The 25,704-nt window shown below is 42.4% G+C and overlaps 3 protein-coding genes across 3 annotated transcripts; 1 reads left to right on the top strand and 2 right to left on the bottom strand.

Annotated features, from left to right (window-relative positions):
- Positions 1-10,621: 10,621 nt before the first annotated feature.
- On the bottom strand, positions 10,622-12,644 carry LOC137737329 (probable jasmonic acid carboxyl methyltransferase 2). The gene is made up of 3 exons (XM_068476778.1): positions 12,487-12,644; positions 11,685-12,368; positions 10,622-11,192 (listed from the first exon to the last, which is right to left on the bottom strand). Exons 1-3 carry the CDS (start codon positions 12,559-12,561, stop codon positions 10,848-10,850), a joined length of 1,104 nt encoding a protein of 367 aa, XP_068332879.1. The 5' UTR covers positions 12,562-12,644; the 3' UTR covers positions 10,622-10,847.
- A 5,490-nt stretch (positions 12,645-18,134) lies between these two features.
- LOC137736258 (probable jasmonic acid carboxyl methyltransferase 2) lies at positions 18,135-20,108 on the bottom strand. The gene is made up of 3 exons (XM_068475562.1): positions 19,949-20,108; positions 19,147-19,830; positions 18,135-18,705 (listed from the first exon to the last, which is right to left on the bottom strand). Exons 1-3 carry the CDS (start codon positions 20,021-20,023, stop codon positions 18,361-18,363), a joined length of 1,104 nt encoding a protein of 367 aa, XP_068331663.1. The 5' UTR covers positions 20,024-20,108; the 3' UTR covers positions 18,135-18,360.
- A 2,444-nt stretch (positions 20,109-22,552) lies between these two features.
- Positions 22,553-24,119, top strand: LOC137717083 (heavy metal-associated isoprenylated plant protein 2-like). Its single transcript, XM_068456396.1, has 3 exons — positions 22,553-22,711; positions 23,401-23,425; positions 23,633-24,119. Exons 1-3 carry the CDS (start codon positions 22,689-22,691, stop codon positions 23,969-23,971), a joined length of 387 nt encoding a protein of 128 aa, XP_068312497.1. The 5' UTR covers positions 22,553-22,688; the 3' UTR covers positions 23,972-24,119.
- The last annotated feature ends 1,585 nt before the right edge of the window (positions 24,120-25,704 follow it).

The following is a 25,704-nucleotide window of genomic DNA, read 5'->3' as shown; positions in this document are numbered from 1 at the left end:
CGCCGCCGAATTACCCTTTTCGCTCGAAGACCTTCAACATTTACGCTATCATTTCGAAGTCTTCTCGGCTGTATCGCTCTTCGGCCTCACGGCCGACGAGGAAAAACGGATAGCACGATTGGATACCTATCTGGACACGAGGAACGCCCGTATTGCATATGAAGAACGAGCCCGTGTAACAAAGGACCAACGTAAATCTGCGGCAGTCCACATCGTCGAAGGAAATGGCTCACCCACATTCGATTTGGTTTCCACGTCTCGGATACCGGCTCTTACCGAGGAACTCAAAAGTCTGATCGAGGATTTTCCGACGACTGCTACAGAGGATAGTTCTCCGGAAGACGACGACCATGACCCAATGGGCCCCTCGGTCCTCGAACATATGGAGATTAGTATGGTACACGTTCTACCCGCTGAATTCCAACCGAGTACCCACCAGTCGAGTTTCTTGGATGGGGACGTAGTTACCGAGGAGGCCACACAAGTAGACTTCGTCGCAAACGACGACGATCGAGAAAACCAAAGCGGAGATAACCTTAAGGCAGCTTTGGCCGAGCTATTTCCCCGCTCCTCCTCGGTTAATCTCCAACACCTGAAGCCGTTGTACGTCACGGCTCACATCGAAGGATTTCCCATTTCTAAAGTATTTGTCGACTGTGGAGCCACGGTCAACATTATGCCAATATCCGTCCTGAAGGCTTTACGCCGTTCTGATAATGAACTCATTCCGTCAGGGATCACTATGAGCAGCTTTGTTGGTGACAAATCTCAGACCAAAGGGGTGCTCCCGTTGGAAGTTAGCATTGCTGGTCGTCAACACATGACGGCATTCTTTGTCATTGATTCCAAGACGGATTATAACGCATTACTTGGCCGCGACTGGATCCACCAAACCAGTTGCATTCCTTCATCATTATACCAAGTCCTCATCTTTTGGGATGGCAAATCGGTCGTAGTTCACCCGGCCGATAACCAACCATTTGAAACCAACATGATTCAGGCTCGCTATTATGATGATCACGTCGGCTACATCACCCTCCAAGGCCTTAACGAGGATGGACGGCCGACGAGAATTTCAGTACAAAAAGTGATTGAGGTCGGCGCAGAGACTGTCCAAAAGGATTCGGCGAGACTTGGCTTGGCGAACTTGGTTATCAATGCCGACGATTGAGCACACCACACAAGAACGGCGTCAGGCCGCGGTTTCATCTAGAATGGAACGTCTGCTGGCCCATTGGTACGCCATTACCAAGCAACCACATTCTGGCGTCAATTTAATCGAATTTCTGGCCGAAGCAGATAACGGCCCCGTTCTATCTTTCGATAAAGTTCAGGCTGCGCCGGCCGAACTCGAAGACCATCGACCTCAAGTCAAGGACCCGTTAGAGGAAGTGAACGTCGGCACGGCCGAGGATCCTCGAACATTGTTTATTAGTGCGTTACTCCCATCGTCCATGAAGGTCGAACTCCGTAAACTACTTCACGAATTTAAAGATTGTTTTGCGTGGAGTTATCATGAAATGCCAGGCCTCGACCGAAACCTTGTAGAGCATGAACTACGCATCAAGGAGGGGTGTAAGCCTTTTCGACAGCCTCCTCGCCGATTTTCAACCGAAGTACAACTCGGCATTAAGGAAGAATTAGTTCGGCTTCTAAAAGCCGGGTTTATTAGGACCGCTCGGTATGTCGAATGGTTGGCCAATATCGTCCCCGTATTAAAGAAAAACGGTGCCCTTCGCATTTGCATCGATTTCCGTAATCTAAATCTGGCCACTCCCAAGGATGAATATACGATGCCGATCTCAGATTTATTAATTGATGCCGCAGCTAATCATGAACTGCTATCTTTTATGAACGGTCATGCGGGTTATAACCAGATTTTCATCGCCGAAGCTGACGTCCACAAGACGGCTTTCCGTTGCCCGGGGGCACTTGGTACTTACGAATGGGTAGTCATGCCTTTCAGCCTCAAGAATGCCGGCGCCACATACCAACGAGCCATGAATATGATCTTCCACGACTTAATCGGTACAATCGTCGAAGTTTATATCGATGATGTGGTCGTAAAATCCAAACGTCGTCAAACACACCTTGACGACCTGAGGCAAGCGTTCATTCGCATGCGCAAAAACAACCTCAAGATGAACCCGGCCAAGTGTGCTTTCGGTGTTTCGGCCGGTAATTTCTTAGGATTTTTGGTCCACCATCGCGGCATCGAGGTCGACGAAAATAAAGCCCGCGCCATCATTAGCGCACCACCGCCGACGACAAAGAAACAGCTCCAGTCGTTACTCGGGCAGATCAATTTCCTCCGTCGTTTCATCGCCAATTCGGCCGGTAAAATGAAAGCATTCTCTACACTCCTTAAACTGAAGGAGACCGACCGATTTGAATGGCGCGAAGAGCATCAAGCTGCATTTACGCAAATCAAGGTGGCCCTTTCCACCCCACCTGTGCTCGTTCCACCTTGTCGCAACAAACCCCTTAAATTGTACATTTCGGCAGCTGCTGAATCCATTGGGTGCCTACTCGCACAAGATAACAACGTCGGCCGCGAACAAGCTATCTTTTACCTTAGCCGAAACCTGAATTCACCAGAACTTAATTATTCCCCTGTCGAAAAACTTTGCTTAGCATTATTTTTCGCCGCATCCAAGCTTCGGCATTACATGCTCCCCACAGTTACGCAGGTCATCGCCCAAACCGACGTCATTCGTTACATGCTGACTCGGCCTATGGTCAAAGGCCGAATTGGGAAATGGACACTCGCCTTATCCGAGTTCAGCCTTCAGTATGTACCACAAAAGGCCGTCAAGGGGCAAGCCCTCGCCGACTTCCTGGCACAACACCCATCACCTTATGGTCTTGAGGGGGGCGATGTCGACATCGGTTTCGTCACCACACGCGATAACCATTGGACTATGCATTTTGATGGTTCCAGTACTTCGACCTCGGCAGGTGTCGGTATCGCAATTCAGTCGCCTGACCACTGCCGATGGTATTTTTCTCTCAAGTTAGATTTCAGCTGCACCAATAATCAGGCCGAGTATGAAGCCCTCATTATCGGCCTCCATGTTTTACACGATATGCGGGCCCCCAGCGTTCTCGTCCTTGGTGATTCCGAACTTGTGATTAACCAACTAAACGGCATGTTTCGTTGCATGAGTTGTACTTTAGCTCCCTATCACATGGTCGCCACTTACCTGGCCGAGTCGTTCGACCAAATCACATTTGAACACATTTCACGTATCCACAATACTGACGCCGACGAACTCGCCCAGATCGCCTCCGGAGCACAACTCATGGGGGGCAAACTAAGTCGAATTATGGAAATTGCGAACACGGGTCAACGCTCGTACCCCGTTTTGATTAATCAGCAAACTCTCCAACGCGCGCACGTAATACGTACAAGGGTGATGTCGCTCCCATCCCTATTAGAACGAGGAGATCCCATAGAAGTATGTGCCGTCGAAGTAGAACCGGATGATTGGAGAAAGACGATGTTACGGTACCTCAATAACCCCAATGGGAAACACGACCGAAGAACGAAGGTGCTCGCGACGAATTACGTGTCATATCAAAATGAATTATATCGCAAGGGCGAAGATGGTTTACTACTATTGTGCCTCGGCCCACACGAGACTGCCCAAGTAATGGCCGAGGTACATGAAGGAATTTGCGGAGCGCACCAATCTGGACGAAAGATGCGCTGGTTGCTCCGACGACACGGTTATTTTTGGCCCAATATATTAAAGGATTGCATCGAATATGCGCGGAGATGCGTATCATGCCAGATTCATGGACCCGTTCAGAGGGCCCTGGCCGAATTGCTACACTCGGTTACTAACCGTGGCCGTTCAGGGGTTGGGCAATGGATGTAATTGGCAAAATTACGCCATCATCGGGGGCAGCGAAACACGCATGGATAATTGTAGCAACTGACTATTTCACTAAGTGGGTCGAAGCAAGGTCATACGCCAAATTAACGGCTAAAGAGGTATGCAACTTCGTAGAGGAGAATATTGTGACCAGATTCGGCGTGCCAGAAACGATCATAACTGATAATGGCACTATATTTACGGCCGATAGGTTTAGGGAATACGCGGCAAGTTTGAATATCCGACTCGAGCAATCTACGCCGTACTACCCACAGGCAAACAGACAGGCCGAGGCAAGCAACAAAGTGTTGATCGGCATCCTTGAAAAAATGGTAAAAGAAAAACCTGGTTTGTGGCATTTGAAGTTAAGTGAAGCATTATGGGCATACCGAACTTCACCTCGGTCGGCCACTGGAACCACTCCTTACGCGTTAACTTATGGACACGACGCCATATTACCGGTCGAATTGAGTATAAGTTCGTTGCGAGTAATCGAGCAGAGTGATTTGTACAGTAATGAATATAGTCAAGCGATGCGACAAGAGTTAGAAGACTTGGAAGAAAGTCGAATCGATGCAGTTAACTTGTTAGTAGCACAAAAGAAAATTGCCGAGCGAGCGTATAATCAGCGTGTAAGACAAAAAATGTTCGGCGAAGGAGAATTGGTTTGGCAAACTGTGTTGCCCGTTGGGATTAAAGACCCCAGGTTTGGTAAGTGGTCGCCGAATTGGGAAGGGCCATTCATCGTTCACAAAGTACTCGGCAATGGGGCATATCATCTAAGAGATCGGACGGGTTCAGTTCATAAGTTGCCGATTAATGGAAAGTTTTTAAAGAAGTATTATCCAATTACATGGGAAATGCAAGAGTACGACCATTGTATTAATAGCAAGACAACCATTGTATTAATAGCAAAACGACCATTGTATTGATAACAAAAATCATTACAAGAAAAACATATACAAATACAATGGTGAAATCCTAAGGGGTCGAAGGGAGGAAAGTCTCAAGGGCAGCCTTCAGCTCCAGCCACTTCGCTTCGCCCAAAATTATCTCAGCCTGCCGTGTCTTCTTGTTACACTGCAGTTGCTAGATACGCCGTGCGCCGGCGGCGAAGACCGTCAGCCGAGCCTTGTTAGCCTCAAAATCCTTCTCAAGCTCGGAAGCAGCAGCCGACCTTTGGCGTTGAAGGTCAGAAATCTGACGCTGGAGGTCAGAGATCTGAAGATCAAACTCGGTCAGCTTTGCTTTCTTTGCCTTGAAAGCCTCCATCTCTACTCGGCCAGCCTCATGCGCGACCTTGGCCACCTTCAAATCGTCCTCGGCCTGTAGGGCACGCTCAAAGATGAGAAAGTGTTGCCGAGTCCGCTCCAGGAGGTCGGTTAGGAAAGAGATGCCCTCCGGGCTCAGGTGACCACCGCTGGCGAGGTCATTGAGACACTCTCCAACAGAGTCAAGGCCCTTGCACCGGAGAACTTGGGAAGCAATCAGAGACAGGACTTCGTGCAGCTTCACGAAGACTTCGGCGGGCGTGGCTCCCGCCGATTCGGCCGGAGCTGCAGAGGAGCCGACCTCACCGGTCGTGCTCTGAAGAAAAGCGTCGAGCTCCACTTCCCACGATGGCTGTGCACATAAAAGGAATACTGTGAGGGAAAGTAAGACGTGATATAGTGCATAAAGAAAAAGGGGATTGTTTTAGACCTGCTGAGAAGAGACTTCGGCCATGCCCTCTGGGTCATTGCTCGAACCCAGGGAGCTTAATGGCCGAGCCCAGTGCCTTAGACCGCTACGTAATTCACGCGGCCGATGGAGGTTATCTACATTTGATGGCCACGACGGCGGCCAGGAAATATAGACAACGCCCCTCGGCGCATAAAACTGCCGGTGAAATGAATGTTCGGGCACCTGGCATTTAATAGTTTTTAAGAAAAACATGTAACAAAAAAAATCAACACAACAAAAAAGCGAGACTTACAAAGGCCGAAGAAACTTCCTGTGGAGGGATGGGAGGGTCTTCGTCCTGCGGGTGGATCGGTGACTCGGCCGTGGCCTCAGGATCGACCATGGGTCTCTTACCACGATCCGCCGCAGTAGGACGTGGTCGAGCGGTCACCTCGACTACAGGAGGAGGATGGACGGGAGGAGAGTTGACTGGTCGACGGCGGCGTTGCAACGGGACTTCGTCACTCTCGCTCTCGACATCCTGAACAAAAAGAGAAAACAGTTAGCATTACGACCAGAAACCTAAAGAAGCAAGTGGAAGCAGAATTATACCTCCAAAACGACCGTTGGAGACAAGGGTGCTTCGGCAGGCGCAGCCGACTTCCCCATTTCAGGTACCACGACCGGCTCCGAAGCTGGAGCGGGTGCGATAATTGGATCGGCCGGGGAGACGGCTGGAGGATTCGGGGTTGGAGATGCCGGGGTAGCCGGCACAGTTGGAGAGCCGGCAGGAGCAGGCGTCCCAGTAGTGTCACTGGGGACGACATGAATTTCCCGGTCGCCCTTCTTCGCCAATTTCTTGACGCGTTGAGAAGGGCGAGGGGCCTTTTCCGCCGGCTCGATCTCTTGGTAGGGGCGTTTGGCAGGGACCGACCGCTCGGTGACAAGGGTCCCCTTCTTGGGCACCAGCTTCTTCGTCCTTGCCACCGCGGTGACCACCTCGACAGTTTTCGACCCGCGACCCCCTGAAATAGCAAAGCAATTAGTAAACAAGGACAAGTGAGTTTTTCTGAACTGGCAAAGCAATTAGTCAACAATATACCTTGGACCGACTCCTTAGGTTGAGTCGAGGGCACTGGTCTGGGCCGGTCACCAAACACTTTGCTCACCACGTCTTCGGCCGAGGCGCCGAAGAAGTCGCCAGCGTACTCATCCCACCAGTCCCCAAATGTGTCGGTGCCCAAGGATTCCGGAACGGTTGGCCGAAGACGAAACTTCTTGCACCGATCCTGAAACTCCTGCTCCGTCGTCCGGCACTCCCTCTCGGAAGAACCAGAAAGACGTCCCCGGCTCAGGAGGGAACGAGAGACGATCAGGGGTACAGGGCAACCTTGGAGGTAGCCGAGCTGTCGGGCGACGAAGTGGGGCTGGTAGACCTCCCAACCGGCTCGGCGAGCGTCGCAACCAAGGGGAAGGTCGCGAGCCAGTACGATTGACCCCCAGGACTGACGAAGGCCCGCGTCATCGGCCGAGGCCCAAGTTGCCGTCGGGAGCCCGATTGACGCAGGGTACTCCTGGTGCCGGCACACCAAGAACTCGTCGTCCGAAAGAACATCGAGACTGAAAAAGTGCTTGAGGACCTCGTCAGCCCGGTGAGGAAGAGCCGGTCGAGAGGCAAGTTGGGGGCCGAGGGCGGCCGAGCGCTGGAAGGCGGGGACCTCAGGCCGAAGAGTGGAAAAATAGACCTGCAGCCAGAGTTGGAAAACCCAAAGGGGCCCATTCTGGTGCGGGTCAATCTTGTTGATGGTCGTCTCGGCCAAGCAACGAAAAAGGTTGGCAAGAATAGCCGGGCTAAGCGCCAGAGAATGACCACTAGCCAGGGCCTGGGCCACTGGCATATTCTCGACCAAGCACTTGTTCGACCTGGTACAACAAATAAATTTGTTGTACCAATAGAAGAGGAAGGCTTCATGTTCTCCTTTCCTGAGACTCTCCTCGCCTCGGCCGGCAAAATGGAGAATCAGAGTATTGTAGTTGAAGAAGTTCTTATGAAGCTTCTGAACTTCTTCTCTTGAAGGCTCCCGACCGCCTCGGCTGAGCGTTTCGACAGCCCGCTCGTCGAAAAGCGCCTTCAGGTCGAGGAGGGAGGGGCATCCAGAAAGAGCGGCATCGATTGGGAGGCCGGATGGTGGAGTCCCAAGAATTGCCGAGATGTCGAGGATTGTAGGGCCGAGAGGTCCGAATGGAAGGACCATGGTGTTGGTGGCCGAACACCATAGGGTCAAGGCCGCCATAAGAAGCTCCTTGTCCATGGTGATCTCCATGGACGAGAGCAGGATGGCATCATAGATACCAAGGGCTTTCCACTCTTTGCCGAAGAAGGATTTCATTCGGTCTACCCAGGCGGCCCAGGCCGTGGTGGTCGAGGGCCACGCTCCTTGAGGCCGAGCCAAGCACCATTTCGACCAGTCAAACCCTTGAAGCAGGGGTGCTAGGCACTGCTCCTTGAGAAGGGTGGTGATGCACATCGGCACTGCATCTCTGAAGAGGGGGCCCAGAATCTGATGAGTCGTGGCCATGTCATTCTCGAAGCGTAGGGTTTTGATTGCGCTCCGATCGATGAAGTCTTTGCACTTGTTGATTTCGTCGGAGAGTTTCGAGATAAAGGAGGCCATTGGAAGAAGAAGAAATTGCAGAAGGGAAAACTGGGGAAGAAATCGCAGAAGGAAGAACTGGAAAGGTTTTTGCTTAAAACAAGTGTGAGCAAATTGGGATTTTGGAGTTTCTGAAAGCGTAAGATGTGAATGACAGAAATGTGGGCATTTATAGGCTTTTGAGAATGAATATCAAACGACTGGAATTCGAAATTGGGGGAAAATTTAACCGGGAAAAGTTCCCAATCATTTCGAATATTTTGGGAACCTGCGAAGAGGGGATCGAGGAGTCAAAAATCCAGGATGCACGATTGCGTGCGACGCCAGTTTTAAGGCATTAATGAGGATAAGACGTCCCAGTTAGTGCACGGTTTCGAGGCCCACGATTGAAAGTTTTAAGAGTAGTGGAGAATCGACACGTGGCCACGCGTTGGGGGCAACGAGGAAAGTGCAATCATGCCTCATAAATGCGCAGGAATAACGGTCATTAAGGAAGTAAAGTCCAAAAAAGGCAATAAACGTTTTCGCTTCTTCAAGGTCGAGGCCCGACCAAGAGTTAACGATCGGCGACCTCAGAAGCGAGGGGGCAATGTTTAGGCCCGAAATATTATTGCTGGGCCGAGCAGCAGGATGTGCTCGGCCCAAGGTGATGATAAATACTATGGGCCAAATAATAGATCCCGGATCAGCTGGCAGGGTCGGCCAAAGAGGTCCGGATGAATAGGAGAGGTCGAGGAAGTCCTAGTGCGACCAGGAGTCTCGACCGGCAAGGAATGGAGTCTCGAAAAGAAGGAAAATTCAGAATCCCAGTAGGAATAGGTTTGTTCGAGTTAGAGGCGAAATGGGGCAAGGACTCCCAATCCAAATCAGAATTGGTTTTCAAGGAATGGGGCACTATAAATACAAGAAATCATGCAACAGAAAAGGACCTTCAGAATCAGCATACAATTGCCCTGCGCAAAACCTCTCAAACACCTTGAGATTTTTCCTTTTCTTTTCCCCGCCGACACACCTTCAGTTTGGATAAACAGCACTGTGGAAGCACCCGGCGAGCATCTTCAGTTTGGATAAACAGCACTGCTGCCGCAGAACCAGCCGACCGAGAAGCACCTTCAGTTTGGATAAACAGCACTGCGTCGAGGTCGACCGGTTATCTATCTAAGTCTCGGCCGAGAAGGGTTTTCGAACCTTTATTGGCAGAGATCACCTTGCTAGCCTTTTCGGCATAGTCAGGTGTTACGAATCGCATTGCTCGGCGTACAGGACGCCGAGTTATTTTATGATTGGATACTCGCAAGTAGGTTTCAGGGTTCGGCATTCCGACGGCCGAACTACGTTTACCATCAAGACATACATCACGTTCGAGTACCTGTGCCCATACAGTTTGGTCTCGATTCGACGTGCTTATACTCTTACGAATATAATCACGGTGACCGAATCGGGCTCCGACGATTATTGAACTCCGCAGAATTAGCAGCCTTGTCTTCAGGCTGTAGAACTCAGAGACCGAGAGCGTTCCTTCCTCGGTCGCAATCGCAAGATAGAGAAGTCAACGACGCGCTCCAAGCGACATCAGCAAATTTTACTCCTCGGCCGAGCTCGGCCGACGAGTTGGCACGCCCCGCATTCAACCGAATGACGTAGTTAGCTTACTAGTTACTCGGCCTGCGCGCCACGTAGGTTTTGTAATTTTTAGGGTCAACAGGAATATATACCAAAATACAACAACCTGGTATAACTAGCAATGCGGGTGAAAGCCAATTTTGATGTTTCTCTCATTCAATGTGTTGTTCTCCGCTAAATAGAAAACAACTTAACTAATGGTCCTAACACCAGAAGTCGAATGCACTAGCCACAAGTCAACTCCGTATTATCCCACATTTATGGTTTCGGTCCTTGTTTTCATGACCCGAACTATTATGCTATTAGCCTTAGCAAAAATTCTGTGGTTCTTCAAAGCATAGAATAATTAATAACCAATAGATTTTAGTTTTTGTGTGATTTGATCAGAGATTTAACTGTTAAAAAATATAAAATATAAAATGCTTTAGAATACCATACAGAATTGGATAGTGCTATCTACACACCTCTTTTTACTTTCGATACTCTTTTTAACTTTTATCCTTCGAATCAAATACATTGAATAAAATCAAAAGACAAAAATTAATAGAAACTATGCGAATCCGCTTTTTGCTTATGTAGTTTTTTTTCTAAAGAAGTACGGTTCTGTAACAACTGAACTGAACCATTTGAAGAGGCGACGTCGTTGCAAGAGGTCCCCATAGCAAACAAGTCGATTGGGCTTCTTTCACCAAAAAGGAAAGACAATCCATTCAGCTTCTGAGTGCTCAACGTGATCTGGATGAGTAATGGGGCCAAGCCCGTAATTATATTACATCCTAAAACGAGTCAAATAGGGTCTTCAAGTAGATTTCACGTCTATTTTTTAAATAGAAGTAGAACCGCCGATACAAATAAGATTTTTCAAGTAAGTTTTACCTTTATTAGAGAAGTGGTACAAACATAATTTATTAAATATGATCTCCCCTTAACATTTTCTAAAACAAAATCCAACAACATAACTAAGAAAATGACAATGAGACCAGATCTTTAATCTGTTGATGAAAATTTTTATTGGGAAGTTTAAGAAAACTCAGTCCTTTCTAATGACTGAAAAAAACAAATTGAGGAACTTGGTTCTAGATTTTGATAAGTGGTCGGCGATGAGCTCGGCGTACCGACGAAACAGATCATCCATGATATTTTTTCCAAAATGAGATTCGATCATCGACTCAACCACAGCTCTTATGGTCTTGGCCACTCGCTGACCACTTTCTACGACGGTTGTTTCCGCACCACCATCCCAATCAATTTCAAAGGCTTCAAAGCGGTCTATTATAAATGATCCTTCTTTTTCTAACTGCAGCCTCACTTCCTCTTCACTTGGGACATAGTACGGAAGGTTGAAGGAATCAACCTTTTCCTCTTCAATAAGACCCTATACCATTTATATACTAAATGTTACTAGGCAATAAATTAAGCTTGTATTTGTACACGCTAAAATATATATGCTTATGAAATGGTATGTGAGTCTCACATGTATTAAAGAACGTGTTTTGTGTATGTCCAAATAACATTGCTTGTGAAAAATAGAGAAAAAGGGTTCTTCATAAAGCAGTCTATAAAACTCCATTCTTAGTAAAAAAAAAAAAAAAAAAAAATTGAATATCATTTTAAAAAAGAAGAAAAAAAAGGTAAACTCAAATGTTATTACCCACTCAACTATTATTTTGCTCAACTTTAACAGTTGATAGGTCAGAAGTTTTCTTCTATGGTTTGATTCTTGAAGTATTGTTCCTAAATAACAAAAAAAAAAATAAAATAATTGTTCATAAAAAAAAGTTAAATTATTAAGAAAATTCTTGTTAGGAGATGAAGAGAATTACTAGGAACTTAAAACTAAATATTGGATATTTTTCTATGTAGGTACCTCTGAAACCATGGTCATTAATGCATGAGCTAGGAGATCCCACTGGTAGCAGCTCTCTGGAGTTGATGGGTCAGAGGATGACCTGCCCGGGATTGACAACACCATCCGTCCTCCACCAATTATTTCTTCAGCCCGGGACTTGAGAAATAACGAAAAATCCTTGTGAAATTGAAATGAATATGCATCCAAAACGCATTGGGGGCTGGTCTTAGAAATCCAAATCTTTCCTTTGTTCAACGCTTTGCCAGCTGCCTGGAGATCCAGGCCATGGGGGACCTGAGAGCGCCAATGAAGACTAGAAGAAGAGTGCACGAAGTGCAAACTCTTGGCTGGAAACAACCTGCCGTAAAACGAGCCCGGCGTGGCGGAGACAAAGAAAGACCCGAGTCCAGCACCATTTTCTTCCTTTAGTTGGTTGTAGAATGCCGGGAGTGACATAAAAATGGTGTTGAAGTCGTTGCTAAAGAGGTCGTTTAGAAACACTCTAAATTCTGTGAATGATGATGAGCTGCTACGTGTGGCACGGATGGCATCAATTATTTCGGAGATGAGAAGGAAGGTGTTTGGTCCAGATGAGCAACCCAAATCGGCTATTCCCATGCTCCCAATTGGTGCCATATTTGAGCACAACAATTTTTGTACAGCTTCATCAACGATTGGCTTTGCGATGGATAATATATTTTCCTACAAAAAATAATTAGATTAATCAAACGAGATCCATGCAATAATAATTAAGAACTACTCGACTAATATCCTTTGTTATCCTCGCGCGCTGTTGTTAAAATTAGAAATTAATTTGTACCTGAACTTTAGAGTTTTGAGCATAACTAGTCTCGCCCTTCCCTTTGTTCATGTGAAGTATTTGCAGCACCTCCATCTCTCTCTCTCTCTTCCCTAGTCAGGCCCTTGTCTTCCGCACAGATCGACTCACATAAAACTTATGAAACTTTGAAGTGATGCTGGTGTGATATATAGACCCCGGGAGAGGTTTTTTATTATGTCCGGATTATAAAACGATACGTCATATATTATTATACAAATATAAAGATTTTTTTTTTTAATTTTACTTTACTTATTGTATAATGACACATAATATTTTTCTTGCATTCCAGGCATATTGAAATTTTTTTCCTATGTCGAACCATGCAGAAACTGCAACCACACACGTCGTGATTATGAGAAGTTTATAACCTAACGTTCAAAAAACAAAAACAAAAAAAAAAAAAAAAAAAAAAAAAAAAACCTGAACTAGTACGTACTATATTGTGTGCCATGTGTCACGTGCAAGACCACATATATCCACGCACGCACTATAAGTTTATAACCTAACGTTGGAAAAACCTAAGGCCAAAATACAACAGCCAGACAAAATGTCAAATCCCGACCCAGGGTCCACCACATTCCGGGCCTGCTCCACTACCGTAGCACGATATTGTTCGCTTTGGGCCCCGACCACACCCTCACGGTTTTGTTTCTGGGAACTCACACGAGAACTTTCCAGTGGGTCACCCATCATGGGAGTGATCTCGCGCGCTACTTGCTTAACTTCAGAGTTCCCATGGAACCTGAAGCCAGTGAGCTCCCAAAAGGCCTCGTGCTAGGTAGGGATGGGAATATACATATAAGGATCACTCCCCTAGGCGATGTGGGATGTCACAATGGGAATATACATATAAGGATCACTCCCCTAGGCGATGTGGGATGTCACAATCCACCCCCCTTGGGGGCCCGACGTCCTCGTCGGCACACCACGGCCAGGGTTAGGCTCTAATACCAAATGTGTCATATCCCGGCCCGGGACGGATCACTTCCCGGGCCCGCTCCACCATCGTAGCACGATATTGTCCGCTTTGGGCCCCGATCACACCTTCACGGTTTTTTTTCTGGGAACTCACACGAGAACTTCTCGATGGGTCACCCATCCTGGGAATGCTCTCGCGCGCTACTCGCTTAACTTCAGATTTCCCATGGAACCTAAAGCCAGTGAGCTCCCAAAAGGCCTCGTGCTAGGTAGGGATGAGAATATACATATAAGGATCACTCTCCTAGGCGATGTGGGATGTCACACAAAACCCTAACTTCGTACATATATGTACATATATACAATTTCAAGCACCAAATCTTTAACTCTATCTGATTTTGTATACCTGATTTACCCCTATATTTATCAGCATGACGTCGTAGTTCAATAAGTTAATAGCATAAACCAACACAAAAAAGCTAATGAGAACCAACTGATCATAATTAGAATTTAGGATATGTTATTGAAGTATAGGGATTTTTTTTTTAACAAAAAGTTTAGGGGGAAATTGGTTACTCTCACCATCAATGTCAGGGCATACCCACAACCTCGATTTGGAATGGCTTATGCATGATACTTAAATGTCTGCTGCCAGCAAATTTACGTAGGAATTTATAGATCGCCCACCAATAAGAACTGCAGGCAGCAAGGCTCGAACTTTGATGGGACGACACATAAGACAAAGACCTTATCAATTGAGCCAACCCTTGTTGGTTATAGGGGATTTCAGGCTCTGGCAAATAGTTAAACTATTCTTCATTTTAGACATTATTTCTCTCAAGTCTCAACGTATTAAAAAGTATATCAATAAATATTTTAATTTGTGTGCCGAAAAAATGGAACTATAAGCAAAATCCAACCTAATTGGTTGGGACCATCGAATGGTCATGATCTGCGAGCTGTCACAAAGAGAACTTGACAATCGCAATCGGTGGCCCAACCGAACCCCAGAGCCTAACTATGATTCCATGCAATTGTCATCTAGCGATGCGTGCAGAATTAGTTTCGACCTGGAATTATTTGATGAGAAAAAGGATGACAGATTTCAGAGAGTTGGAAAAATTAGGCCGTTGCAAAGCCAAATGGAGCATGTGACCTCAGACTTGAGAGAGTTGGAAACGATAGGCAACTTCAAGTCTTCAAATTTGAGAATCGGGAAGCCTTTGCTCAAAATCTATTGGTGGATGATTCTGGCTTACCAAATTAGGAATATCTCTTCTCAATTTGTTACGAGATGATGATGTTGTATGGGATGTTATGGTTCGAGTGAATGTGATGTATATTAATATTTTTTTATACAACATTATTATGTGGAATTTATACCAGAATACGATCACCTGTATAACTAGCAGTGTGGGTGAAAGCCAATTTTGATACTTATCTCACTCAATGCGTTGTTCTCCCCTAAATAGAAAACAACTTAACTAGTAGTCCTAAAGTCTAATGCCCTAGCTACAAGTCAACCCGTATTAGGCCATATTTTATGGTTTCGAAAAAAGTAGGGTTGTGCAACTGAACCATTTGAAGAGGAGACGTTGTTGCAAGAGGTCCGGACATCACACAAGTCGATTGGGCTTCGTTCACCAAACGGAAAAGAAAAGTCTATTGGGCTCTGAGTGCTCAATGTGATCTGAATGAGTAATGGGCTAAGCCCGTAATTAAATCATATCCCAAACGAATCCAAATTCATATATCTTGTAGCTGCCAAATGATGTCACCGCTTCCAAAATGATACTTTTGACTCATTTTTTGTCGCCATAAGCTTTTTGCCACACATTTGGATAGTTTTTCCAAGTCCAGTGCATACAGTGGTTGCTTCCAATCTTGACAGATCCATTGTCCTGGGTTTCTGGAGGTACTCATTGGTGTAGAGGGCATGTCCATTGTCCTGGATTTTCGAAAGTACTCATTGGTGTAGAGAGCTTCGATTGCGAAGCAAAACCTCATCAGGAACTCTAAAACAGTTGATTTCCCCATCCTCGCTATCTCATCCACTTGGTCCAGATATTTCATATGCATGCATCGGCAAGGCACCAGTAATTTTTTGCTCAGGAAAAATACCTAAAACATGAAAAGCATCATTTTTTGCACAAAGTATGGATCATGGTCGCAAATACCAATCATGATTTTTTTGAACAAACTTCGTTGCATTCTAAAACGTCATCTAAAAAAATGATTAGGGAATATGTTGTCGGGGATAAAATAATTTTCCAAGAGATCATTACCTCGTCTTTCCATGTTTCTATCCAAGTTTGCAACACGTTTGGGTTTGGAGATCTGACCCACAACTTGCATGACACGATGAGAATGTGAAGCTCTCTGCCTTCTATGTTAATCATCATCTTCCTCTTCCATTACGAACGCCTCATCTCCACCATCCTCGAGATTGAACAATTCTTCCTGTTCTGTAAACAAATTTTTCTCTTGCTTATCGATTTCATATAATCTCCTTAAAGAAACATTGTAAGAACTCAAGATTTAAAAATGATGAACAATGATTTTGAGTTACTTTGAGTTTGGTGTATGAATTAGGATGAGTTTCAGTTTGGTGTATGAATTAGGATGGATGTAGGGTTGACAAAAAAGGAAAGATAAGGTTGTCGATAATGTCACGTGACACTACGTGATTGGTTGAAAATTTTATCGAAATCTATTACAAAGGATTTTAAACAAATAGTGACACATAGTGCGACGAGATTGGTTCAAAATCTTATCGAAAATCTATCTACAAAAATAGTACTTTCAGATAATGATACGTTAAAAATCATATCCGAAATTAAAAATATTAATAATATTTTAATACGAATAGACTAATCAGCACATTTTATAGGAATGAAAATGTACTTAGCCAATTACTGTTAATTACTATTTATTTGGATGAATTAAATATATTTTGGAGCAACTCTCTTTTTTTAATTTTTTTTTTTTTAAGAGACGGGTTGATTTTACGAATTCTTTATCTATTTTTTTTATATTTAATTTAGTGGGTTTTGGGTTTACGTTGCTTCCTAAGCTTTCAGTAAAGGTGGAAGGAAGCGAGTGACCAAGTGATCAGAGATTCCCCCACTGCGACTTCGTCGTCGCCTTATCTCTATAAAATCGTCTTTTTGTGAGCTGGGAGGGTGTAGTTCGTGTCAGCTGATTCCTGCAAGGTAGAAGAAAACCCAGAAACGCAAAAACCCAAATCTTGTCTCATCGATCAGGTACATGCAAATTTTCGATTTTTTTTTTTCTTCAGAATTTTGGTTTTTGGTATTTGAAGAAATGGGAAAGATGGGATTTTTGGACTGTGTAGTGACGGAGAGAAGCTGAAACGCGGCCAACGGTGAGATATGGAGGTCGTTTTGGAGAAGAAAGACGCTGTTGAATGGGCTGCTAATCTTGTTCTCGCTTACACCGGATCCTCCCCCACTTTTGCATGTTTCACTCTACCCTGAGCTTCAATCCTGCAGTTTAATATTTTATTTTATTTTTTAAGGAAAAAGTTGAAAATTTGTAGTAGTTTGTGAAGGGAGTTGGAATTGGGTAATGATTGTTCTTATTGTCATGCTTGGGAAATTTTGTGTGTTTCTGTATGTAGATAGGATTCTTTTTCATTCAAATCTCGCTCGCTTCTCTCTCATTTTTCTTTTTGTCTTTCTCTCCTTATAAAGAAATCAAAATAAAATATTGATATGACTCAATTGTGAACGTTCAAATAAAAGGAGACTAAAAAGGAGAGAAAATGGGAGATGAAGAATCAAGGTCCCTAATTTCCATGTGTTGTGTGCACATGAAACGAAATACAATTGTTGATAGGCTCGCTAACAAAATTAGGACAATCTATTCTCAGATTGTTACGAAATAACGATATTATATTTGTGGGGTGTAATATTTTCGAATGATTGTGATGTATATATAACTTTTTTATACAAAATTAGCGTGTGGAATATATACCAAAATACAACTATCCGGTATAACTAGCAACGCGGGTGAAAGCCAATTTTGATATTTCTCCCATTCAATGTGTTGTTCTCCGCTAAATAGAAAACGACTTAACTAATGGTCCTAACACCAGAAGTCGAATGCACTAGCCACAAGTCAACTCCGTATTATCCCACATTTATGGTTTCGGTCCTTGTTTGCATGACCCGAACTATTATGCAATTAGCCTTAGCAAAAATTTTGTGGTGCTTCAAAGCATAGAATAATTAATAACCAATATATTTTAGTTTTTGTGTGATTTGATCAGAGATTTAACGGTTAAAAAATATAAAATACAAAATGTTTTAGAATACCATACAGAATTGGATAGTGCTATCTACACACCTCTTTTTACTTTCGATACTCTTTTTAATTTTTAACCTTCGAATCAAATACATTGAATAAAATCAAAAGACAAAAATTAATAGAAACTATGCGAATCCGCTTTTTGCTTATGTAGTTTTTTTTCCTAAAGAAGTATGGTTGTGTAACAACTGAACTGAACCATTTGAAGAGGCGACGTCGTTGCAAGAGGTCCGCACAGCAAACAAGTCGATTGGGCTTCTTTCACCAAAAAGGAAAGACAATCCATTCAGCTTCTGACTGCTCAACGTGATCTGGATGAGTAATGAGGCCAAGCCCGTAATTATATTACATCCTAAAACGAGTCAAGTAGGGTCTTCAAGTAGATTTCACGTCTATTTTTTAAATAGAAGTAGAACCGCCAATACAAATAAGGTTTTTCAAGTAAGTTTTACCTTTATTAGAGAAGTGGTACAAACATAATTTATTAAATATGATCTCCCCTTAACATTTTCTAAAACAAAATCCAACAACATAACTAAGAAAATGACAATGAGACCAGATCTTTAATCTGTTGATGAAAATTTTTATTGGGAAGTTTAAGAAAACTCAGTCCTTTCTAATGACTGAAAAAAACAAATTGAGGAACTTGGTTCTAGATTTTGATAAGTGGTCGGCGATGAGCTCGGCGTACCGACGAAACAGATCATCCATGATATTTTTTCCAAAATGAGATTCGATCATCGACTCAACCACAGCTCTTATGGTCTTGGCCACTCGCTGACCACTGGCTACGACGGTTGTTTCCGCACCACCATCCCAATCAATTTCAAAGGCTTCAAAGCGGTCTATTATAAATGATCCTTCTTTTTCTAACTGCAGCTTCACTTCCTCTTCACTTGGGACATAGTACGGAAGGTTGAAGGAATCAACCTTTTCCTCTTCAATAAGACCCTATACCATTCATATACTAAATGTTACTAGGCAATAAATTAAGCTTGTATTTGTACACGCTAAAATATATATGCTTATGAAATGGTATGTGAGTCTCACATGTATTAAGGAACGTGTTTTGTGTATGTCCAAATAACATTCCTTGTGAAAAATAGAGAAAAAGGGTTCTTCATAAAGCAGTCTATAAAACTCCATTCTTAGTAAAAAAATAAAAAATAAATAAATAAATTGAATATCATTTTAAAAAAGAAGAAAAAAAAGGTAAACTCAAATGTTATTACCCACTCAACTATTATTTTGCTCAACTTTAACAGTTGATAGGTCAGAAGTTTTCTTCTATGGTTTGATTCTTGAAGTATTGTTAAGAAAATTCTTGTTGGGAGATGAAGAGAATTACTAGGAACTTAAAACTAAATATTGGATATTTTTCTATGTAGGTACCTCTGAAACCATGGTCATTAATGCATGAGCTAGGAGATCCCACTGGTAGCAGCTCTCTGGAGTTGATGGGTCAGAGGATGACCTGCCCGGGATTGACAACACCATCCGTCCTCCACCAATTACTTCTTCAGCCCGGGACTTGAGAAATAACGAAAAATCCTTGTGAAATTGAAATGAATATGCATCCAAAACGCATTGGGGGCTGGTCTTAGAAATCCAAATCTTTCCTTTGTTCAACGCTTTGCCAGCTGCCTGGAGATCCAGGCCATGGGGGACCTGAGAGCGCCAATGAAGACTAGAAGAAGAGTGCACGAAGTGCAAACTCTTGGCTGGAAACAACCTGCCGTAAAACGAGCCCGGCGTGGCGGAGACAAAGAAAGACCCGAGTCCAGCACCATTTTCTTCCTTTAGTTGGTTGTAGAATGCCGGGAGTGACATAAAAATGGTATTGAAGTCGTTGCTAAAGAGGTCGTTTAGAAACACACTAAATTCTGTGAATGATGATGAGCTGCTACGTGTGGCACGGATGGCATCAATTATTTCGGAGATGAGAAGGAAGGTGTTTGGTCCAGATGAGCAACCCAAATCGGCTATTCCCATGCTCCCAATTGGTGCCATATTTGAGCACAACAATTTTTGTACAGCTTCATCAACGATTGGCTTTGCGATGGATAATATATTTTCCTACAAAAAATAATTAAATTAATCAAACGAGATGCATGCAATAATAATTAAGAACTACTCGACTAATATCCTTTGTTATCCTCGCGCGCTGTTGTTAAAATTAGAAATTAATTTGTACCTGAACTTTAGAGTTTTGAGCATAACTAGTCTCGCCCTTCCCTTTGTTCATGTGAAGTATTTGCAGCACCTCCATCTCTCTCTCTCTCTCTCTCTCTCTCTCTCTCTCTCTCTCTCTCTTCCCTAGTCAGGCCTTTGTCTTCCGCACATATCGACTCACATAAAACTTATGAAACCTTGAAGTGATGCTGGTGTGATACATAGACCCCGGGAGAGGTTTTTTATTATGTCCGGAATATAAAACGATACGTCATATATTATTATACAAATATAAAGATTTTTTTTCTAATTTTACTTATTGTATAATGATATATAATATTTTTCTTGTATTCCGGGCATATTGAAATTTTTTTCCTATGTCGAACCATGCAGAAACTGCAACCACACACGTCGTGATTATGAGAAGTTTATAACCTAACGTTTATAAAAATAAAAAAAAACCTTGAACTAGTACGTACTATATTTTGTGCCATGTGTCACGTGCAAGACCACATATATCCATGCACATGCACTATAAGTTTATAACCTAACTTTGGAAAAACCTAAGGCCAAAATACAACAGCCAGACAAAACCCTAACTTCGTACATATATACACTTTCAAGCCCCAAATCTTTAACTCTATCTGATTCTGTATGCCTGATTTACCCCTATATTTATCAGCATGACGCTGTAGTTCAATAAGTTAATAGCATAAACCAACACAAAAAAGCTAATGAGAACCAACTAATCATAATTAGAATTTAGGAGATGTTATTGAAGTATAGGGATTTTTTTTTTTTAACAAAAAGTTTAGGGGGAGATTGGTTACTCTCACCATCAGTGTCAAGGCATACCCACAACCTCGAGTTGGAATGACTTATGCATGATACTTAAATGCCTGCTGCTAGCAGATTTATGTAGAAATTTACAGACCGTCCACCAACGAGAACTGCAGGCAGTAAGGCTCGAACTTTGATAGGGCGACATATAAGACAAGGACCTTATCAATTGAGCCAACCCTTGTTAGTTATAGGGGATTTCAAGGCTCTGGCAAATAGTTAAACTATTCTTCATTTTAGACATATTATTTCTCTCAAGTCTCAACGTATTAAAAAGTATATCAATAAATATTTTAATTTGTGTGCCGAAAAAATGGAACTATAAGCAAAATCCAGCCTAATTGGTTGGGACCATCGAATAGTCATGATCTGCTAGCTGTCACCAAGGGAGCTTGACAATCGCAATCGGTGGCCCAACTATGATTCCATGCAACTGCCATCTAGCGATGCGCGCAGAGTTAGTTTCGACCTTGAATTATTTGACGAGAAAAGGACGACAGATTTCAGAGAGTTGGAAAAAGTAGGCCGGTGCAAAGCCAAATGGAGCATGTGACTTCAGACCTGAGAGAGCATGTGACTTCAGACCTGAGAGAGTTGGAAAAAGTAGGCCGGTGCAAAGCCCAATGGAGCATGTGACTTCAGACCTGAGAGAGTTGGAAAAATTAGGCCGGTGCAAAGCCAAATTAGGAATATATCTTTTCAATTTGTTACGAGATGATGATATTGTATGGGATGCTATGTTTCGAGTGAATGTGATGTATATTAATATTTTTTTTATACAAAATTATTATATGGAATGTATACCAAAATACGATCACCTGTATAACTAGCAGTGTGGGTGAAAGCCAATTTTGATACTTATCTCACTCAATGTGTTGTTCTCCCCTAAATAGAAAACAACTTAACTAGTAGTCCTAAAAGCAGAAGTCTAATGCCCTAGCTACAAGTCAACCCGTATTAGGCCATATTTTATGGTTTCGAAAAAAGTAGGGTTGTGTAACTGAACCGTTTGAAGAGTAGACGTAGTTGCAAGAGGTCGGGACAGCACACAAGTCGATTGGGCTTCGTTCACCAAACGGAAAAGAAAAGTCTATTGGGCTCTGAGTGCTCAATGTGATCTGAATGAGTAATGGGCCAAGCCCGTAATTAAATCACACCCCAAACGAATCCAAATTCAGATATCTTGTAGCTGCCAAATGATGCCACCGCTTCCAAAATGATACTTTTGGAATTATATGTAGACTTTTTCTGTAAATAATGGTTGTTGTAATTGTATTTGTATGTAGACTTTTTGGCTTTTGGCCATTATTTCTGTATTTCCTTTGTACGCAGTTACTTTAGATTGAGTTATGCATATATAATGCAAGTTTGTAATTGTTTAAACATAAACATGGCATGTGGGTTTAGTACTTACATATTGTCACACTGCACTGATAAAGTTAATGGAGATTAATGAGGGAAGAAGAGACGTGATAAAACACGTTGTTGTAAGATGGATGGAAGTTTAATTGGATATTAGGAAAAACTGATGAAATAATTTCTGGGCCCTACAGGGAAAGTGATTTATCAACTAAGTTCAGTGTTTCATCAAAGCCCACATGGCCTATTAACTACCCCAGCTACATTTTCATATTGTGGTACTGAAACAGGAAACAATGGTGTTTCTCTGAATTTTCAAACCAATGGTCTAAAGTTCAATTATGCAATTTTTTCGCATAAGCTGTAATCTAATCTCCTTATGTTTTACATATCAGAGTTTTTTTATTACTCTTGCTTCCTGATAGTTTTTATTTTATATATTTATCAAAAATTTTCATTATTTGTGGTGATATATTCTTTGATATCCTACAGTTGTGAACAATGGAACCAAACGAATTTATCTCGAATATAAACCGTGGGTTTGCTAAATCATGAGCTGAACAATGAGCTCCTCGGCAGCCTATAGGTCTCTCTCTCTCTCTCTCTCACACTTGTGTGTGTCTGTCTGCTTGTGTGTGAAAGTTGATGATTCGAGTACGAGCAAGAAGGAATAAGTAGGGTTTGAGAAGTGGGTAAAGTTTGCCCATTTAACCGACCCCACTAAAGGTGAATTGAGAAACTGATTGCCGGAATACCTACTAATGAGGTTTTAGCTAAGGATGTCTCCAGAAAATTGATGAAGACCTGACATTACACAATTTCTTGGGATATAGAAATGGAAATCAGTTTCTTAATTCACCTTCAATGGGATCAGTTGAATGGGCAAAGCTCGTTAGATTTTATCCGCAATTGTGGTACATTTGCATCATTTAACTTTGATTTCTTTGGAGATTGACTGGGTGAAGATGGGCAATGTGGAAAGTATGTGTTTTTGCCTAGCAAGGGATGTGCGTGTGGCCCCGCACATGTAAATTCTGCATTGATTGCATTTTGGAGGGCGGAGGTGACCCAATTATACACCTCTCTGATCGGCATTTACTTCTAGCCAACTACTGACAGAGTCATTTTGTACCCGAGGCCCTCAGTGCTGAAAGCATACTCATACTAAATATATAGAGGGCCTGAGACAACATTTTATATATAGCTTCTTTCTGTTCAGTCATTCTTTCGTTATTAGCTTTCTCTAGTTTTGATCTCGATCATTGTCGCTTGCAGATTCTTAATCAAGATCATGTCGAAGGTTTTTTTTATCTCTCATCCTCCATATATCCAGTCGATTATCTTGTTTGCATCATCTGTTTTTGTTTTATCGTCTGCTATTAGTTAGTTATTGACTAACCATTTTCGTGGAGTCCTTCACTGAAACCCTGCAATGGTTCAGAACTTATCATTTCTGAGCACAGAAGTACAATCAAATGTGACCGTTACTTTTTGTTTCTTGCTGCAGAAAACTGTGGTGTCAGTGGAACTGATGTGTCCAAAGTGCAGGAAAAAGGTGATGAAGTTGATTGCAACGGTAGAAGGGGTAACTTCCATTGTCCTCGACCCGTCAAAAAAGACGGTGACGGTAACTGGGGATGCCGATCCAGTCAAGATTATCAAGAAGGTGAGGAAATTAAGAAAAAATGCTCCGGTTGTGAGTATCGGTCCTCCGCAGGCTGAGAAGAAGGATGAGAAGAAGGACGAGAAGAAGGACGTTGTTCTATACAACCCAAAGCCATGTCAAAGATGTGATGTTTGGTACGTGATTCCTGAACATGATTACAGTTACTGTTCCGTAATGTAATTACTGTTCCATGTTGTGCCAATAAATATTACAAATAATATTTGTGTTAATTTCATGTTAATACAAATGTTAATTTTGTATTCGGAATAGTTTATGTGGAAGATTGTTGCTTAACTAAGCTGTTTACATGAACAAATCTTGATTACAAGACTTTGAGAAGCTACAGTGACTTTGGCATTCCAGTTCAGCGGGTGAAAATTTCAAGGTTACAGAGTCGGCCTAGTAGCATACCATGACACTGACACTATCTTTTAATTTGAAGATTTTAGAACAAAATACCTTGGTGAAATTAGATGTTTTTCTGACAGATTTCACAGAAATTTTTTCGACAAAAATCTCTAGGCTATTATTATTCCCCTGGCAGAGGGGGATTGATTGCCGGCTTGACTTAGGGTATGTGGTAGGTGTTGATGGATGTCCGTCAGAATTCACTAGGCCATATGAAAAGCCAAATTGTGTTTTGCTACATTTGACAAAACGATAGTTACCACAATAAGTCCACCCAACATATTCATCATAGTACCTTATGCTCGAGATTCTTAGAAACAATTATGGATGCGGATGTACAATACAACAACCAAGTTTTATTTCAATACGTGTCTTGAAAGATATTTCTATTTTTTTCTATGTACTTAATTGTATAAATACATGTATTTAACGACTATGTATAATAAATTTCTCATAAAATTTGGAGACGCGTTTTTGACAAACTTTGACATATGTTTTTATGGGGTCCACTCTGAAATGTATTTCAATGATACAAGCCATCTATCTTTTATGTCTTTACTCAAAGATCATGTCTACCAAAAATCACCCAAATCCAAAACTATATGATCTTTTAGATTAAATTTAGTATTCTTTGCAGAACAGTATTTGTCAATTTTCTTCGCTACAAATTAATGTCTTAATGGTTTGGATTGTCTAATTCTTTTGAATAATCTATGAATGATAACCTAAAATATTGACCATTCAAATCATTAAAATACATTACGAATGGGCCCTACAAAATTGGTGTCAAAATGTATGTCAAAAGCATGTCTACCCTAACACACATACATATATATGTATGTATGTATGTATGTGAAGCATAACTTTACTTACAAAGTTACAACATTCATTACATGAATTTATTCAATAAGAAAATATATGCTGGCCCTAATTTGAGAAAAACAAATAATTGTGTGTGGATGTCCGACAAATTGAAAGCTGGTCGTTGGTGTCTCTGTGTGTGTGTAAATAAAATGGAAGTATAAAAAAATCAAATCAAGGGTAAGGATCCGTCGTGTCCACAAAATCAAATCCCATATCAATCAAACATATGAAACGAAGGCTCCTTATTTCCTAGGTTTTGGAGGAAAAAGACTCTTAAATAAATAAATACAAGTGGGGATTCTTGCTGAATTCTCTTTGTGCAACTAATTTTTATCATGTACTGTTTATATTCAATTTTAAATAAAAAAAATTATAATGATTTATGACCGCACAATGTACAATGACCGAATATGATAGGAAGATTCCCAAGATCCTCACAAAGAGAATCCAACGAGGATCCTTCTGGAATAAATACATCGTCACGTTTTCAATCAAATAAATCAATCCTCCTTTTTCATATATTTATATTCCACATCCATCCTCTAGCATCTCAATACAATAGGCTATAAAACTTGGGCCTTAAACCACTGGTGATATTTTTGCATCATTTGGATCTTAAGGCCCAATAATTCAAAGCAATA

The sequence above is a fragment of the Pyrus communis genome, chromosome 1 (assembly GCF_963583255.1).
Source record: "Pyrus communis chromosome 1, drPyrComm1.1, whole genome shotgun sequence".
Taxonomy (NCBI): domain Eukaryota; kingdom Viridiplantae; phylum Streptophyta; class Magnoliopsida; order Rosales; family Rosaceae; genus Pyrus; species Pyrus communis.
The sequence above is the reverse complement of the archived record's forward strand: the minus strand, read 5'-3'. Positions and strand labels throughout refer to the sequence as shown.

What these genes read in the sequence shown, in the direction of transcription:
- LOC137736258 (XM_068475562.1), bottom strand. Translation starts at nt 20,023, where the DNA reads ATGGAGGTGCTGCAAATACTTCACATGAACAAAGGGAAGGGCGAGACT. An exon ending in CTCAAAACTCTAAAGTTCAG is followed by an intron (nt 19,831 to 19,948) that starts GTACAAATTAAT and finishes TATTTTTTGTAG; the next exon opens with GAAAATATATTATCCATCGC. An exon ending in TAATGACCATGGTTTCAGAG is followed by an intron (nt 18,706 to 19,146) that starts GTACCTACATAG and finishes TGAATGGTATAG; the next exon opens with GGTCTTATTGAAGAGGAAAA.
- LOC137717083 (XM_068456396.1), top strand. Translation starts at nt 22,689, where the DNA reads ATGAGCTCCTCGGCAGCCTATAG. An exon ending in AGCTCCTCGGCAGCCTATAG is followed by an intron (nt 22,712 to 23,400) that starts GTCTCTCTCTCT and finishes TGTCGCTTGCAG; the next exon opens with ATTCTTAATCAAGATCATGT. An exon ending in TAATCAAGATCATGTCGAAG is followed by an intron (nt 23,426 to 23,632) that starts GTTTTTTTTATC and finishes TTCTTGCTGCAG; the next exon opens with AAAACTGTGGTGTCAGTGGA.
- LOC137737329 (XM_068476778.1), bottom strand. Translation starts at nt 12,561, where the DNA reads ATGGAGGTGCTGCAAATACTTCACATGAACAAAGGGAAGGGCGAGACT. An exon ending in CTCAAAACTCTAAAGTTCAG is followed by an intron (nt 12,369 to 12,486) that starts GTACAAATTAAT and finishes TATTTTTTGTAG; the next exon opens with GAAAATATATTATCCATCGC. An exon ending in TAATGACCATGGTTTCAGAG is followed by an intron (nt 11,193 to 11,684) that starts GTACCTACATAG and finishes TAAATGGTATAG; the next exon opens with GGTCTTATTGAAGAGGAAAA.